The 16,612-nt window shown below is 35.9% G+C and overlaps 1 protein-coding gene across 1 annotated transcript; it reads left to right on the forward strand.

Annotated features, from left to right (window-relative positions):
- Positions 1-1,631: 1,631 nt before the first annotated feature.
- On the forward strand, positions 1,632-5,242 carry LOC103936384. Its single transcript, XM_009346219.3, has 3 exons — positions 1,632-1,773; positions 1,959-4,829; positions 4,944-5,242. Exon 2 carries the CDS (start codon positions 2,581-2,583, stop codon positions 4,819-4,821), a length of 2,241 nt encoding a protein of 746 aa, XP_009344494.3. The 5' UTR covers positions 1,632-1,773; positions 1,959-2,580; the 3' UTR covers positions 4,822-4,829; positions 4,944-5,242.
- Positions 5,243-16,612: the final 11,370 nt, after the last annotated feature.

The following is a 16,612-nucleotide window of genomic DNA, read 5'->3' on the forward strand; positions in this document are numbered from 1 at the left end:
ATTCATTTTTCTAAAAGTCGGACTATTGTTTTGGCCAAACGACAAACAGCATGGGGCAAATACGCGACACAGTGTGTAGTCGAGGGTTAGAAAAAGAAAACACAAGCTGTTTTCTTTTTATTTTTCTTGTTATTCCCCATGCTGCTCTCCTAGTTCTTTCCCCGCTACCATGCGCATGTGGTTGTAAACTAATTTTGCTACCCCTCAAGATTTGAAGCCCTGTACGGCTGTTTCAGTCGCCTTACCCCAAGGTCGGCCCTGCTTAGGGAGGAAGGATGAGGAAATTAGTTGTCACATGATTTATTTGTTTCTTTAATACAAACAATACTGAGAGGAGAAATCAAACTAAAATCTTTGAATGCAGAAATAAATACTCATCGACTTTAACTACAAGCCTCTATAACATGATTTATTTTGGATAATTAAGAAACGATCACTCGTTCTACTACATTATTTGATGATGATACATGAAACAATTGTGACTAAATACTAGAAGTAGTGGAAGGATACCACATTTTAGTACGATAGTGTAATATTACGTGATGTGCCAAGCGAATATAAGCAACATCGTGATCAAATTATTTAATATTATATGGATCCATCACTTACCATATCTATACAAAATTGTGGTCTCTTTAAACTTATTAGCAATGAACTCTTGGAATCTCATCCCCTCCAGACCTAAATAAACTGAGCTTAAGGATCAAAGGATCCGGACCGTTGAAATTTGATCTAACGACTATAATTATTATAACTTTTAGAGGATCTCTTGTTTGTAGTTTTTTAATCAAATTTCAACGGTCCGGATTTTTTGCTCTGGAGCCTTAGTTTATTTGGGTCCTAAAGGGATCCGGTTCCCTCACTTTTTTCTTTGATGTCCTTATGTAATCATTGTAGTTTATTTATAATCTCTTGTTTTATTACATTTATTTCCAATTTACTTACAGTCATAATTTATAATCTCTTGTCTTATTAGGGTACATTTTACAAATAATTTTTTTTTAAATTATTGTGAAAAATGACAAACGAAAGTCAGCAGATATAATTTTTCATTTTTTTAAATAAAATTTAACAATTTCAAGATGTGAGGTATAGTAGTTTAATCCAAGATCAATTTCTAAAAACGGTCAAAAACGTATTTGCTAGTAATCTTAGAAAATGAAAAAGTGCAGTTTTTTTTTTTTTTTTTTGAAAAAGCGAATTTTCTACAATAAGAGATGAAGAAGTGAGTTAAGTCTCACAATATGTGTGTTATAATAAGATGATTCAAATTCGCATTTGACGAAAATCAAACTTAAGATCTCTTACTAGTATGTGTTTTGTAAGATTTTTTAAATAAAAAACAAAAAAGAAAAAGAAAACGAAAACAAAAAAGAAAAAGGTAAAAGATCTGACCAGAAAAAAAAAAAAGGAAAAAGGAAAAGGTAAGTTTTTTTATCACCAACCACTACTTTGGTACCGTTGCAAAGTAGGCATTCCAACGGTCAAAAAATTCAAACTATAGATATTGTTGTTATATATTATAATCTCCGACGGTTTCTACCTTCATCCAACGGTCATATCGCATCTCCAAACCTATACTTTGGTAGCATTGTGGATATCATCTTCCGAGCCCCATAAAATTATACACATATTTTCTAAATCCAGTGAAAATTTTTACCTAGAAAAACAAAGTGCAAGAAATGGAGGTAAAGTCTTCTGATAAGGAATGGAGGAGGATTTCTTCATCGACACCCCCAAAGCGCCCTCTAACCCCAAAGCCCTCTACATCTGGTACTCTCTCTCTCTCTCTCTCTCTCTCTCTCTCTCTCTCTCTACATTGGTTTTTAATAGAAAGATGCAATTTCCATTTGTGATTTCTTTTTTCTCCGTATCCGAAACGAAGCATTGGAAGTCTTCTAATTGTTTAGATGTTTTAGTTTTTGTATCAAGACTTGAGTTTTTCATGAAATATGCAGACGAAAACGATCAATATTTTCAGCAAGTGGGCAACTCCAGTCTGCAGAGCCCCAAGAAACCATTGACAAAGAACTACATGTCACCAACCATATCTGCAGCTTCCAAATCCAAGGCCCTTGCTTCAAGAAAGAACATCTTAGGGGAAAGAAACGAGGCCTCCCAACCAGATTTTTCGAATGCCCCTGTTGAAAAATCGCAGAGCCCCAAGAAACCATTGACAAAGAACTACATGTCACCAACCACATCCATATCGGCAGCTTCCAAACCCAAGGCCATTGCTTCAAGAAAGAACATCTTAAGAGAAAGAAACAAGGTCCTCTGAACCCGATTTTTCGAATACCCATGTTGAAAAATCCTATGTAGCTATTGATAATGCTAGGGACTCTTTGCCTCAAGCCCTGCCAAAAACCCCTTCAAGTTTTCAATCCCATGATGTTGATGAGGCTCTTTCCGATGATTTTTCTTCAAGGCCATATGACCCGGTAACCAATTACCTTTCTCCGAGGCCTCAATTCCTCCGCTACAAGCCCAACAGGCGGCAAGAGTTGTTTCTTGGCCTGGAAAATGGTGTTGGGTTGAGGATTTGTACAAGTGGTTCTTTTGATTACCAGAAAGCCACTGATGAGGAAGTTGGTGCTGTTACAAGTCCTGGTTCTTTGGCTTTACCTCGTCCAGATGAGTCTCTTAAGCAAGAAGATGAAGAAGTTGAGCTGCGTAGATAGTGGTTCTTTTGATTACCAGAAAGCTACTGATGTGGAAGTTGGTGCTGTTACAAGTCCTGGTTCTTTGGCTTTGCCTCGTCTGGATGGGTCTCTTAAGCAAGAAGATGAAGAGGTGGAGTTGCGTGATAGTGGTTCTTTTGATTACGAGAAAGCTTCTGATGAGGAAGTTGGTGTTGTTACAAGTCCTGGTTCTTTGTCTTCACCTCGTCCGGATGGGTCTCTTAAGCAAGAAGTTGAAGAAGTTGAGTTGATTGATAGTGGTTCTTTTGATTACCAGAAAGCCACTGATGAGGAAGTTCGTTCTGTTAGAAGTCCTGGTTCTTTGTCTTCACCTCGTCCGGATGGGTCTCTTAAGCAAGAAGTTGAAGAAGTTGAGTTGATTGATAGTGGTTCTTTTGATTACCAGAAAGCCACTGATGAGGAAGTTCGTGCTGTTACAAGTCCTGGTTCATTGGCTTCGCCTCATCCGGATGGATCTCTTAAGCAAGAATATGAAGAAGTTGAGTTGATTGATAGTGGGTCTTTTGATTACCAGAAAGGCACTGATGAGGAAGTTCTTGCTGTTACAAGTCCTGGTTCTTTGGCTTCGCCTCGTCTGGATGGGTCTCTAAAGCAAGAAGATGAAGAAGTTGAGTTGATTGATAGTGGTTCTTTTGATTACCAGAAAGCCACTGACGAGGAAGTTCGTTCTGTTACAAGTCCTGGTTCTTTGGCTTCGCCTCGTCCGGATGGGTCTCTTAAGCAAGAAGTTGAAGAAGTTGAGTTGAGTGATGAAGACATTGAGGCAAGTGATGAGGAAAGTGATGAGGAGGAATACGAGGAGGATGAGGAAGAGAAGAGCGGGAAATTGAAATCGGGATTAAAATTTTTTCTTCTTTTGTTGGCTATAGTTCTCTTTTCCTCATATGTGTCTCCAATGAACCATCAAACACACTTTGAAGGCGTGGAAGATGCGTATTGTAGCATTCAGAACTCTACAATTGAAGCTGCTTTGTTGAAGAAACTTGAAAGTGGAGATAATCTTTGGGATCAAAAAGAAGAAAGACGTACGGGTTTCGTGGAAGTAATTAAAGGAGCTATTGAAGCGAAGGCTGAGGAGTTTATTGTTCAAGGAGAAGAGACGCAAATTGGTGAAGAGATCGAGGATGAAGCAAAGGTTGAAGATGAGAACTTGGGAGATATAGAACTTGCTGATGAGATGAGAGAAGTGGTGGACCTACAAGCTGAAGAAATCGAAGTAGAAAAGGAAGGAGGAATTGATGATTTGGGTGAAGTAGTGGTGGTGCCACAACTTGAAGATATTGAAGAGATTTCTGGTGACATAGTTGAGAATTCTGAGTTACAGGGTGCTGGACCATTCCTGTTCGATGACTTTGATCATCAGAATTTAGTGTCTGATGTTTCAAATGCTTTTGAAGGAGAGGTTGCGGCGGAGCAAAGTTATGGAATAGTTGAGAAAAAAATGGATGGAGCAGAAGAGTCTTCCACCAACATGGCTGCTGAACCTGTTATGCCGGAGACCCTGGATAACAATGATACAAGCTTTGATGAGGTTTCTGATTTAAAAGCAGAAAGGAACTGGAGGGAGGAGCTGATCAGTTTCATGAAATCGAAAATATTTTACACAGCTGCTATTGGGGTTTTCATATTTTCTGTGATTGTTGCTTCTTTGGTGTCGGTGTTTCGCTTTAATCGAAGGAATGCTACTAAAAAGGATTCTCGTACGATAGCAAGTCCTTATTCTACGCCCTTGAAGCTGTATTCTGAGCCTGTGATTGCAGAGAGATACAACTCAGTATTTCCTAGTAGGTGGGACGACTCATCTTTCAGAAGGATGTCTCTGTATTCCAAGCACTCAACTGGAGCAGTTTCCGGAGAGTATTTCCATAGCCAGGCACCGACAGTTGAATTGCTCAGCGAGCTTGTGGTCGGAGGAGAGGTCAGCAGCTCTCTAAGGAGCAGTGATATGAAAAACAAGATGACAGAAAGTGAAGAAAGCAACTATTCTGTTTCTTCAAAAAGCTGGGGAGCAAAGCTCGGTCAGTTTCTATTCGAGCCCAGCCGACGGAGTCAGAGTTTTCTTCTATCTCTATGGATTCCCATTCATACGGAAGCTTTATTACGCCTCAGAAGGTCATGAAGAAAAAGGTGAGAACTTTTCGGTTGTAGATAATTTCACATGAAGAATGTGCTTTTGAAAATAATTTATCTGTGTCATGAAAACTAATGATTTCTTCTTGTTCTTTCTCTGTGTCGATTTAGGAGGGTGGTAAAGACGGAGAAGTTACAACTCCGCTGAGGCGATCAAGCAGACTTCGCAACCGTAGCGGTCACGTCTCCATGAATTTCCAGACGGAAATCCATATTCTGACCTAACACGCAGCAGCTAGGTTGTTTTGTAGTTCAGTATTCTTCCACTGAAGAGTGTCTGGAGCATTTGAGCTGTGTGATGCTAGTTAGTATAGAGAGAGAATCTGATATGTTCTTTTAGCATTTGGTTCTTCTTCATTTGTATTTCTGTATTTTTATTTGAATGAATATTTCAGTATCTCCCTCAAAAAGCAAAGCCAAAACAGAACATGACCAGTAGCAGCACTAAAACTAAATGTCCAATTCAACCAAATAACCAGCACAAAGCAAGAAGATTACAGATTCAACTGATGTTAACTGCAAACAATAACCAGTGCGGATAATATGGAATAGCTGAAATTCACAGCGAGCCGATCATATATCACTTCTTAAAAGAAACAAGTCGCCTTGCAGAAAACTGCTACTTGTGCACTGCTAGCTGAAAATAAGAGTCTAGTGCTTTCAATGTGAGTTTGTTTGCCCTCACTAATTTTCATTGGACTGGACTGGACTAGTTATTAATCTGGCGTTTGTTGAGCGCAGGACTAAGTTTAGTGGAACTAACTAGGACTTGCCTTGACATAAAACCTTCACTAGAAGGTCTTAGCGAGACCCAATGAATAGCACGGGACTGGCTATAAGACCGTGCTTCGCTTTGACCTCAACCTCTGCTTCGCACGATTGACGATATACCTTCATCGCCGATGGTCTCTGTTGAAACCCAAACTCCCAAAAGATGGGATCTTTGTGTACCTGGAGGAATATGAGAGGCCAAGAACGGTCTTATATTCCTCCAATGGAGAGGGTTAAAGGGCTAAAAGGCAAAAATGTGGTATGATTTGGATAAAACCGATCTCCAACTGAAGGCTAGGCTAAAATTCAATGGAGCCTACCAAGCCAAAACATGGCCAAAGGGCTATGGGACTGGCCAGGTTTGGCATGGTTCTAGTTCACGCCAAAACCTAATACCAGTGAAAACTGAGAGAGAAGAGGGGAGCCAGTGGTGAATCAAGGCACTAGAGGGAAGGTTGATGCTTCCACAAGTGATTTTGTGGGACTGTGCAGCCTCGACGAGTGGTTTTGTAAAATCTGAAAAATATAGCTAGAGAGGTCGTTTGATTCTGTAATTTTTAGGGTTGATAGCTAACATGTCAAGAAAGATCGTGACAAAATTTCAGAGTGAACGGAAAACTTTTGGTGGGTCTAAAATATGCAGAAATTTAAGTTAGGTTGCGGAGAAGGGTCCCTGAACCAGTTTGGAGAAACTTCGATTAAAACCTGCCCTATAAACCTTATTTTAATTTGATTTTTATACAGAATGATCTTTATATATAGACAAGGAAGTCCTACGAATTTATGATCACGGGGTTTTGGAAAGTAGGATTTTGGAGCACGGACTTGCTCTTATTTGGATCTGATCAACTTATTTGGCAGTTTGACATTCTGCAAATATTTTAACACATTTTACATACTATATAACCTCATTTTCATCTAATTTCACATTCTATTCACTTAAAAAATTATGTACGGATAATTGTAATTTAATATGGTATAAGTAGTTGTTTAATTCAATTAAACAATAAATTAAAAAATAAACTTAAAAGTAATAATTTTAATGATTGAGAGGCTATGTTTAGCCTCTTCCATTAAGATAGTATATGAATATGACATGACACTGTTCATTAAAAAAATAATTTCTTGGAAGGCTATAATTCTGGATGAGGTTATGTTTAACCTTTTCGGTTGGAAATGGCCTATGTGGGTTGGGACGACATCAGCTTGGGGTTGTCGATGTGTGTTCTCCATCGGGAGCTGGGGTTGCTGATTTGATTTGGTTTTTTTTTTTTTTTTTTTTTTTTTTTTAGGTTTTGATTTTAAACTGGCTTTTGTTGATATGCAATTGTGGAATTGTGAGATGGCTTTTCATTTGATTTCCAACTGCAAGTCTGCAATGGTGGGGAATTGGCTTTTGAGAGAGGAAGAAACTAACTGAGAATCCAACCTAAGGTCTATATGAAGATTTGAAACTACAAGTTAGACTATGAACAATGCGAACCTTGTTCATAGATGATGTAGATGAGTTAGCACAAGACTTAATGCATAAAAACGAGTATGCATCTAGGATTTCAAAAGAACAAAGAAAGGAGGCTTGGGGAGCTTATGGCACTCTAAAAAAATGTAATCTTTCTAAAAAAATCTGTGACTAAATACTACGAGTATTGGTAGGATACCACATAGTACGATATTTTAATAAGAAATTTTTTTGAAATGTCATATGAACTTATTAGCATTTTTCAATTTGTCATATAAACCAAAATTTTAAGTAAATTGTCATACCAACTTTTTGAAATCATTAATTTGTCATCTCTTCCTAACTCCGTTAAGTTTTCCATCCAATATAAGTCATGTGCCTCGCACATGATTTGTGTTTAGGGTTATTTCAGTCATTCTAATACCTTACGTCCCTTTTATTAAGTTGTATTTGCCAAAAAACTGTAGGGTTTCTTAGGCAATGGAATAATATTTTCTATATGATAGCAATGAAATGATATGTAATGCACTCTCTTCTAGTTATTCCAAATATGTTATGATACACAAGTGGGAGTTTGCATTTTAGCATGTCACGAAGACATAATTTCATATGGACTCTATAAATGAGAAACAAGTTGACGTTTTGTGTCATAAATGAAGTTGTAGATGCATATGCGCTAAAGAAAAGTAAAAAATTAAGGGTTTGTACTAAATAAAAGTAAAAAACTTGTGAAAATATGTTAAAATGACCTAAATAACCTTGAACACAAGTCATGTGCAAGGCACATAACTTATATTGGATTGAAAACGTAACGGAGTTGGGAAAAGATGACAAATAAACGATTTTTGTAAAGTTGGTATGACAAATTACTTAAAATTTTAGTTTATATGATAAATTGAAAAATATGAACAAGTTCATATGACATTTCAAAATTTTCCCTATTTTAATATTATATGATGTGCTAGCGAATATAACCAACGTCCAGTGATCAAATTATTAATTAATATTATATGTGTACATCACTTATCATAGGTGTATAAAATTATGGTCTCTTTAGAATTATTTGCAATGAACTCACTTTTTTCTTTGCAATCTTTGTGTAATAATTATAGTTTATTTAAAATCTCTTGTTTTATTACATTTATTTCCAATTTATTTACCATAATATTATTTTAGATTGACAATTAGTAGAAGGATTAGGCTACGTTTTAAAAAAAAAAAAATTTAATTGTTTTGGAAAATGACAAACGACGCTCAACAAAAATTTTCAAATTTTAAATAAAATTTTACATTTTAAAGGTGTGAGATATGGTAGTTTAATCCAAGAATGAATTTTAAAAACGACTATACCAAAAAATGTATTTGCTAGTAATTTTAGAAAATGTAAAAGGGTTTTTTTTTTCACAAGTGCCACATGAATTTGTAAACATGTGCAATAATATCATCCAAACTTCCAATTTTTATTTTTTACTATCTGAACTCTCTTAACTATTGAGATCTACCACATACGTTACTTCCATTTCTTTTGAGGAAAACTAATGAAAAGGACTTCAAAACTTTGAAATTTAACAAAAAAAATCATCCTCTAACTTTATTTAATGATAAGAATAAGGGAGAAAAAAAAAATCATTGCCTAAAGGTGCGTGCAATTGCACGCCAACCATGTAGATGACCAACAAAGGTTGGTTGGAAAGCTATGAATTCATCAAAGGGTTTTTATCACAAATGATTCCTAAGATTGACCAAACTCAGCATTTTGATCCCTCACTTTCAAAATCAATCAATGTTGTCCCTAACATTCAATACCTCACATCAATTTGGTATTTCCATTAAGATTCCGTCAACTATTTTATTAGTTTGTATGTGAGACCCACAAATCCAATCAAATGATGACTGGTCCCTGACATTGATCCAACTCCTCATTTTGGTCCATGAGTTTCAAAAATCGATAAATTTGGTCCCTGACACACCTCGATCCGGAATGTCCACCTGGACTCTGAATCGAGTTGTGCTGGCTGACATCAGGAGGGTGACGAAGCCATAAAGTGTAGTGATGTGGAAAATGTGAATAAATTTAAACCTAAAAGTGCCTAAATATAAGAGTGCGCTTGTGAGCGATAATGAACCCATTTCACACATGATGTCAGAGCATAAGTAAAGTATAGTAAAGTAGGATGAGAATTATACTATCTAAGGTAATCTCAATACCAAGATTTGCTAAGAATCCTCGTCGACACAAAAGCTTAGCCACTAAAACCTGGAAGGGCAAAAAACAAGGGTGAGTGGGCCTAAAAATAAAGTTTTATAAAAACCTTTTTGAAAACTTTATAGCCCCTCGTCGTAAAATAAGTATAGTTTCCAAAATATACGTACTACATATAGTATAAAAATACTTACCGTAGCCTACAATAGCTGAAGAATTCAATACGTCACAAAATGCGTTAATAGGTATATAACTACCACTAATCACAATATCTCGCAGGAATGAACATATCATATTGAGTGCTCATCAACACATGCTGACACATGAGTTCATGTAGAGGTATTCTGACATGAACATGACTGGGTGTAATAATGATTTACTGCTCTAGTACTACAATCACATGAAGACTGGCGCTACGTGCATCACATATGAGTCCTAATTGCTTATAGCAATCTAGGACTGGACTGGCACATACAATGGATCCAAAGTGAGCGTATGATGCGATGTGAACATACACGTGAAAGACTGACCCTGGCCCAGGAAAGTAGTAACACCGGTGCAGCAACGATGAGCAGATAACATAAATAAAAGCATACAGTGGTAAATTGATAATTCATGTCACCATAATACTATTCATGTTCATAAATATAATTAAGGCATCAATAATAATACGCATACCTGTGCATCCCGTAGGACATAGCATAACTTCATAATTTCTATCAATGTGCTAAATCTTATAAACGTCACGCTAATCTTGGTGACGTATTGTAGAAAACTCTTTATGAAATGTATAAATGGAAACTAACAATTATACACACACACACGCACACACACACATAAGAAAAGACCCACTCATATGTACTTGTGATGTCACACCGTTCGAGCTAGGAAGGCCAGAGTTTCGAATAATAATCGCACCTAACCATGATATTGAGACCCATTAGTAAAACTCAACTTAAATGACTAAATTTGGAAAAAATGGAGTGTGGATTCAGAATTAGAGCATCGAAATACGCTAAGGAAGGGTCCCGGGCAAATTTTGTAAATGGTCAACGATCAACCCTAAAAAGTCAATCGAGATGCTAAGATGGAAAACTATGTTAAAACTTTGGAATTTCACTAAATGGATGTAAAAAAAATGGACTCGGAGCATCGAAACTAGCCTAGAAGGGTTCCCGAGAAAATTTCGAAAAAGTCAACACAAGGAATATTCAAACCCAATTCAGAGATGGACCGGCCTTGGATCCCAGTTTCAGATCCGGATCCCGGTCGCGAATCTGGGCTTTTTTTTTCTTTTCTTTTGATGTACCAGGTCGGGTTGACCCGTTTGAACTTATGGGTCACCGGACCTAACAAAGAAGAAGACCGGATGTCCCTAGCTCCAATCAACCATAAAACTTTACTAAACCTAGCCCTCCATATATCAAATCGAAGCTCAGAGAACAAGGAATTGGAAAATACCTTTGGTTTCCTTAGTTATGGCCGGAGTTGGCCGAAAAACAGCTCGAAACCGTTGAATATCCGCCAGGAAACTGGGGAATTTCCCTCTGCACCGTTTTTGTACCAAAACCCCCCACAAAAAACCTTAGAAAAGCTAGAATTATATACCAAAACACGATCCACTAAGTTTTAAGTTGTTTTCAAGACTCACCATCGTCGGAAAATTAACCCACCAAAACTAGGCTTGGGTGTACAACGTGGGTTCGATATCAGAGCTTAGTTTTTTATTTTCTAATTTAAATCGAGGAGGGGGACAAGGTGTGTAGGTTGGTGGTGGCGATCTCAGCCTCACGACTGATAAATGTTGCAGAGGGAGAAAGCTGGGAAAGATGAAATGGAAAGGTGTGGGAAGAGGTAGTGAGAAAAGAGAGAAAGAGTGTTCCCCGAAAATGGGGAAAAGAAGGAGAGACACAAGGGTGAGGGAGAGGAGTGGGGCATGGGACCTACGTGGTACACAGCCCAATGCCAAAAAGAAAAAAAAAAATAAAATTACCTCCAGTAAACGTGAAATTACTAAAACATCCTTTACGACAGGTAAGTCTGTAAAATCTCCATCGTAGCTCCGAATTTGATTCTTCTTGTGCCTACGTGTTCATAGTGACGAGCACTACGAGGATACCCTAAAAGAATATTTCATACACTCACAATACGCTGGTCAACAAATGTCAACATCCTTGCCTCTAAAGGTATTTTTGTCAATTCACTCTTTTAAAATCAATTCACTCAATGTGGATTAACTATAAGAAACTATTTTTTTTAAGAGTGAACCAAAACAAGAGTATTCTGCGCTGACATTTTTCTCGCATCCCACAACCCCAATTGGAAAAAAAAATTCAATCTAAATTCAATACATTCGAATGCAAATTCAATTCAAATTTGATAGTATTTAGGATTATAACCAACTAGAGAGAATGTGGAGTGAGTTCAGGAGGCCAAGCACTTTAGTGGTGTCATGGTGCCTTCCTTTTCCTTTTGAGCATACCCTGATGAAGACGATGATGACTTTTTTTTTCTTCTTTTAGTTTTAGTTTTTAGTTTCTTATTTTACTTTTAGTTTTAAATCTTAAAAAAAATAGTTTCTTATAGTTAATCTATGTGGCACCATATGATTGGATTAGTGGGATAAAAAATATTGACGAAACTTTAACGGAATGATTAAATTGATGTGTGATATTGAAAGTCAGGGACTAAATTTATTGATTTTTGAAACCCAAGGACCAAAATGAGGAGTTGGATCAATGTCAGTAACCATTTGCGATAAAAACTCTTATTTTGTGTGATCCACGTGTCGCCATTTCATTGGATTTGTAGGTCCCACATACAAACTAACAGAATAGGGGATAAAATCTTAACGGAATGACAAAGTTGATGTGCGGTAGTGAATGTTAGGGATGACATTGATTGATTTTGAAAGTGAGGGACCAAAATGATGAGTTTGATCAATCTCAGGGATCATTTGTAATAAAAACCTTTCATCAAATTCAACCATACCTTTGTCGTGGATATGAAGGTTCCTTTTTATCAAGATTTCTAAATTTGCTCCTTATGGGTCATTGTTATTTGTTTGGGTAAAGTACAAAAAACTACCTCAATTATTGGTGTCACGACACTTTCATACCTCATCTTTTAAAATTGACAATGTCATACCTCATCTTTAGAATTTGGTACAATGTTATACTTTCGTTACTTGGCCGTTTACTTTTTAGTTAAATGCTGACGTGGCTTGATTCGGGGCCCACTTTCTATTAAAAAATCATTAAAATATTATTAAAAACTAATAAAAATTATTTAATTTTTTTTAATATTAAAATAATAAAAAAATTAAAAAAAAAAAAGAAAACAGCCTCAGTTCGTCCCTCACCCTTCCCCCTCCTCTCTCTTCTCCCCATCTTCATCTTCTTCCCCCCACCTGCAACCCCCCCTCCCCCAAAAAAAATAAAATAAAATCCAATTTGTCTTCCCCCCGCACCCACCCTCAGTTTGTCTTACCCCCTCCCCACCCCCTCTTCTCCCTCCTACAACCCAGAAAAGAAAAAAAAAAAAAAAAAAAAAAAAAAACCCATATCCCGTCAGCAGGAAGATGGGTGCGCAGAGAAGGTGGAGGATGGGTGCGGAAGAGGATGTGGAGAATGGATGAGAGTGGTGGATTTGGGGTTGGCAGGGGGTTGGGTTGAGGGGGGGGACGAACTGGGTTGTTTTTTATTTGTTTTTCTTTTCTTCTTATTCTTCTTCTTCTTCTTCTTCTTCTTTTTGGATTGCAGGGGGTTTTTTTTTTTTTTTTTGTTGGGGGGGGGGGGAACTGGGTTGGGTTGGATTTTTTTTTTTCTTCCTCTTCTTCTTCTTCCTCCTTCTCCTTCTCCTATCAAATAAAATTTTTTTAGTTTTTAAAAATATTTTATTAATTTTTTAATAGAAAGTGGGCCCTGAATCAAGTCATGTCATCATTTAACTGAAAAGTAAACGGCCAAGTACCGGAAGGTGTAACATTGGACCAAATTCTAAAGATGAGGTATGACATTGTCAATTTTAAAAGATGAGGTATGAAAGTGTCGTGACACCAATAGTTGAGGTAGTTTTTTGTACTCTACCCTATTTGTTTTGAACATTTTTTTGTAAAACATGTTTTACAGATTTGCAATCGACTCTGATTAAAAACTTTTGATTTAATAAATCATCTTAAAATTTGCTAATGCATAATACTATAGATAATATTTCTTTTTTAATAGTATTATAATTACTTTGTGCTGGATTCCATACTTCTGAATGGAAACGAACAATTTGTTCAGGAGATCCGGAAGAAATTGATTGTTTGAGAAATGGCTGTATTGATTAAATATTTCATTCATGATATTCTGAAACTCATTGGGTGCATTCTTAAGACCGAATGACATTACATTCCATTCATAATGACCAAAATGAGTGACAAATGTTGTTTTGTATTTATCACCTTCATGAATTTGGATTTGCCAAAATCCAAACTTCATGTCAAATTTTGAGAAGATTACAGCTTGACTAAGTCTCTTAATTAAATCTCTTTTGTTGGGAATTGGATACCGTATCCATTCTAAGACTTCATTAAGAGGTTTGTAATTAATGACTAATCTGGGAGTTCCCCTTTCTAATTTAGCATTTTTCTGGACATAAAAAGTAGGACAAGACCAGGGTGATTTGCTTTTCCTAATGATTCCTTTATTGAGAAGTTCTTGGATTTCTTTTTTGCAGAATTCCATAACTTCTTGACTCATTTGGATTGGTCTGACTTTTGTTGATATTTTCTTTTCATTAAATTCCTTATTGTAAGGAAGTTTGACAATATGTTGTTTTCTATGCCCAAAGGCATTGGAAATATCTGAACAAATTTCATTAACAAGTTTCTTTTGAAAATTGTCAATGCTTTGTAACAAAGATTTGTTTGTTAATTGTTCTTCAATTCTTTTGTAATTAATTTCTTCTTTTAAGAAATTAATTTGTTGTGATTTTTTGGTAACTAAATTGATGATTTTTTAGATGCTATCTTTTTGTAATTGTCTTAATTTTTTGAGATTTGTTTCCGTACAGAATTCAAATGTGATTTTTTGTCCTAATATTCTGGTGGTTATACGATTATGGTGTACCTTAAAAGGATATAGAAGAGCTATGAAGGGGAGACCTAGAATGACTGGGTCTGAAATATTTTTTATCAAAACAAATGGAGTTTTAAAGCAAACATTGTTTAGACAAACATGGTCTTTTGAGATTTCATATTTTAACTGCATTGGTGACTGATTTGCAGCACTAAGGATTTTTGTTGATTTATGAAAATACTTAGTGGGAACTAAACCTTCTTGAATACAAAGTCTACACCTGAGTCAATTAAGACAATTGTTTCTAACTGGAAATCTTCATTTATTATTTTTTTATTTTAGAATACCATTATTGGATCCTAATTTTTTGTAGTAATCCTAAAACTAGGTTTTTTATTGAATTTTCTATGGATTTGGTTCTGACTCTTGATCGGAGGAAGAACTATTGTGTTCTTCATCATTATTGCCAATGAGTGCTTGTGTTTGGATACTACTGAGATGTGAGCGAATTTCTATGTTTTCTGATTTTAAGGACTTAATTTCTTCCTTAATTTTGTTGACTTCTCTTTGTAGATCTTTAACCGTAATTTCTTACTTAGTCTTGTTAAACTTTTCCAGGGTTGTGCTAAGACAGATTTTTGGGGCCACTTGGGGTTGACTAGTACTTGCTTCTTCATGGGAGACTAACTGCTTAAGTTTCTTTAAATAAAATGATTTTAATTCAGGGTCATCTACTTTGCCAATTAACTCGATAAGAAGAACTTCTTGTTCTTCTTGTTTATTGAGGACTGAAATCTTTTTACAACAAGTATAAGTGCATCTTATTTTAATGTCGGGGGATGAAAGACTACTTGAAGAATTATTGGAAGAAGACGAATTAGAACTTAAATCATCTTCAGATTGACTATGGTCCGTGTCTCTTAATTCTAAGACTTGGATTAACTGGGTTTTCTCTTCCTCAGAGATTTTCAACTGGTTGATTGTTTTCTTGACTCTACATTTATTTGCATAATGACTGAATTTACCACACTTGTAGCAATTCCCTTTTTGTTCTTGGTTTTTGAAGTGGAATTTTCCTGAGGGTTTTCTCTTCTATTTGCTGGACCTGGGTTTCTCATAAAATTTATTTGTTTCAAAATTCTTATTTTTGAATTTGTTATATTTGGGATGTCTTCTACTGGAATACCTATTTGGGTATTTATTTGGATACCTATTGTAGGCTTCTGATTTTTTCTTTTTGTTGGATGGAGCAATAAGAGGTAATCTGTATTGTTCACAAAATGTTCCTAATTCGTACTTGGCTATTGACTTGTCTTTGTTGACTTGTTTTGTAATTTTCATATCAATACACATTTTCAATCATTATTTCTGGATAATATTAATAATATTTCCATAAGTAAGTGTATGATATGGTATGATACCTTCTTCATTGACTAAAACATTTCTAATTTTATGGGCAAATAAATTTGGTAATCCATTAATGAATTTTTCTTTCCAAAACGGTTGATTACTATCCTCTCTAAGCATGACTCTAGACATGAAGATATCTTTGTACCATCTAAAATCGCTTAGGGTTGGACATCTTAAATTACTAAGTTGATCATGAATTCTGAAGGTGACATTACTGGGTGTCCCTATGAAATGCTCTATAATGGTGAAAAGTAATGTGTTGACTGCATTTGGGACTCCGCGTCCTATATGCCCATCAAAGATGGGTGTTCCATCTTCGTCTCTTTTGACTGCATTTTTAATTTCATTTCTTGATTGTTCAGTGAGATGTTTTTCCCACCAGGAATGAAGCATTCTTGTAAATCCAGTGACCAAAAGGTCGACAACTTGAGTTTGACTGAGGTTATGATTGGTAATATAATTATTAGCAACCATGGAGATGTGTTGTAATTTATTCAAAAGTTCTTATTCTGACAATCCATCTATGTTCCATTCATAGAGTTTATCAACTGAGACTGAGAATTGGTTTTGGATGTTTCTTTCCTCAAATTGAATGTCCGAAGGTGTTGGCCTCGGATACCAATTTTTGGTAAGAGTTGGTGAAGTCTTTTGTTTGTGATTCGTTTTAGTTCAAGATTTTGAAAAGCTTCTTCTACTTTTCTAATGGAATTTGTTTCACTCTCTCCTTTTGAATCCCATATTGTAGAAATTGTTTCTGGTTGAGATTCATCTGGGTGTTGTAAAGCATTGATTGTTTTTTCTTGTTTTAACAATTCATTCTAAGTAGGATTGTTTACTCTCACAAACAGTAAGGCGTGTTCTAAACATAACCTCA

The sequence above is a fragment of a genome, unplaced genomic scaffold, assembly GCF_019419815.1.
Source record: "Pyrus x bretschneideri cultivar Hongxiangsu unplaced genomic scaffold, Pyrus_bretschneideri_v1 Contig26, whole genome shotgun sequence".
NCBI classification, from domain to species: domain Eukaryota; kingdom Viridiplantae; phylum Streptophyta; class Magnoliopsida; order Rosales; family Rosaceae; genus Pyrus; species Pyrus x bretschneideri.

What these genes read in the sequence shown, in the direction of transcription:
- LOC103936384 (XM_009346219.3), top strand. Translation starts at nt 2,581, where the DNA reads ATGAGGAAGTTGGTGCTGTTACAAGTCCTGGTTCTTTGGCTTTACCTC.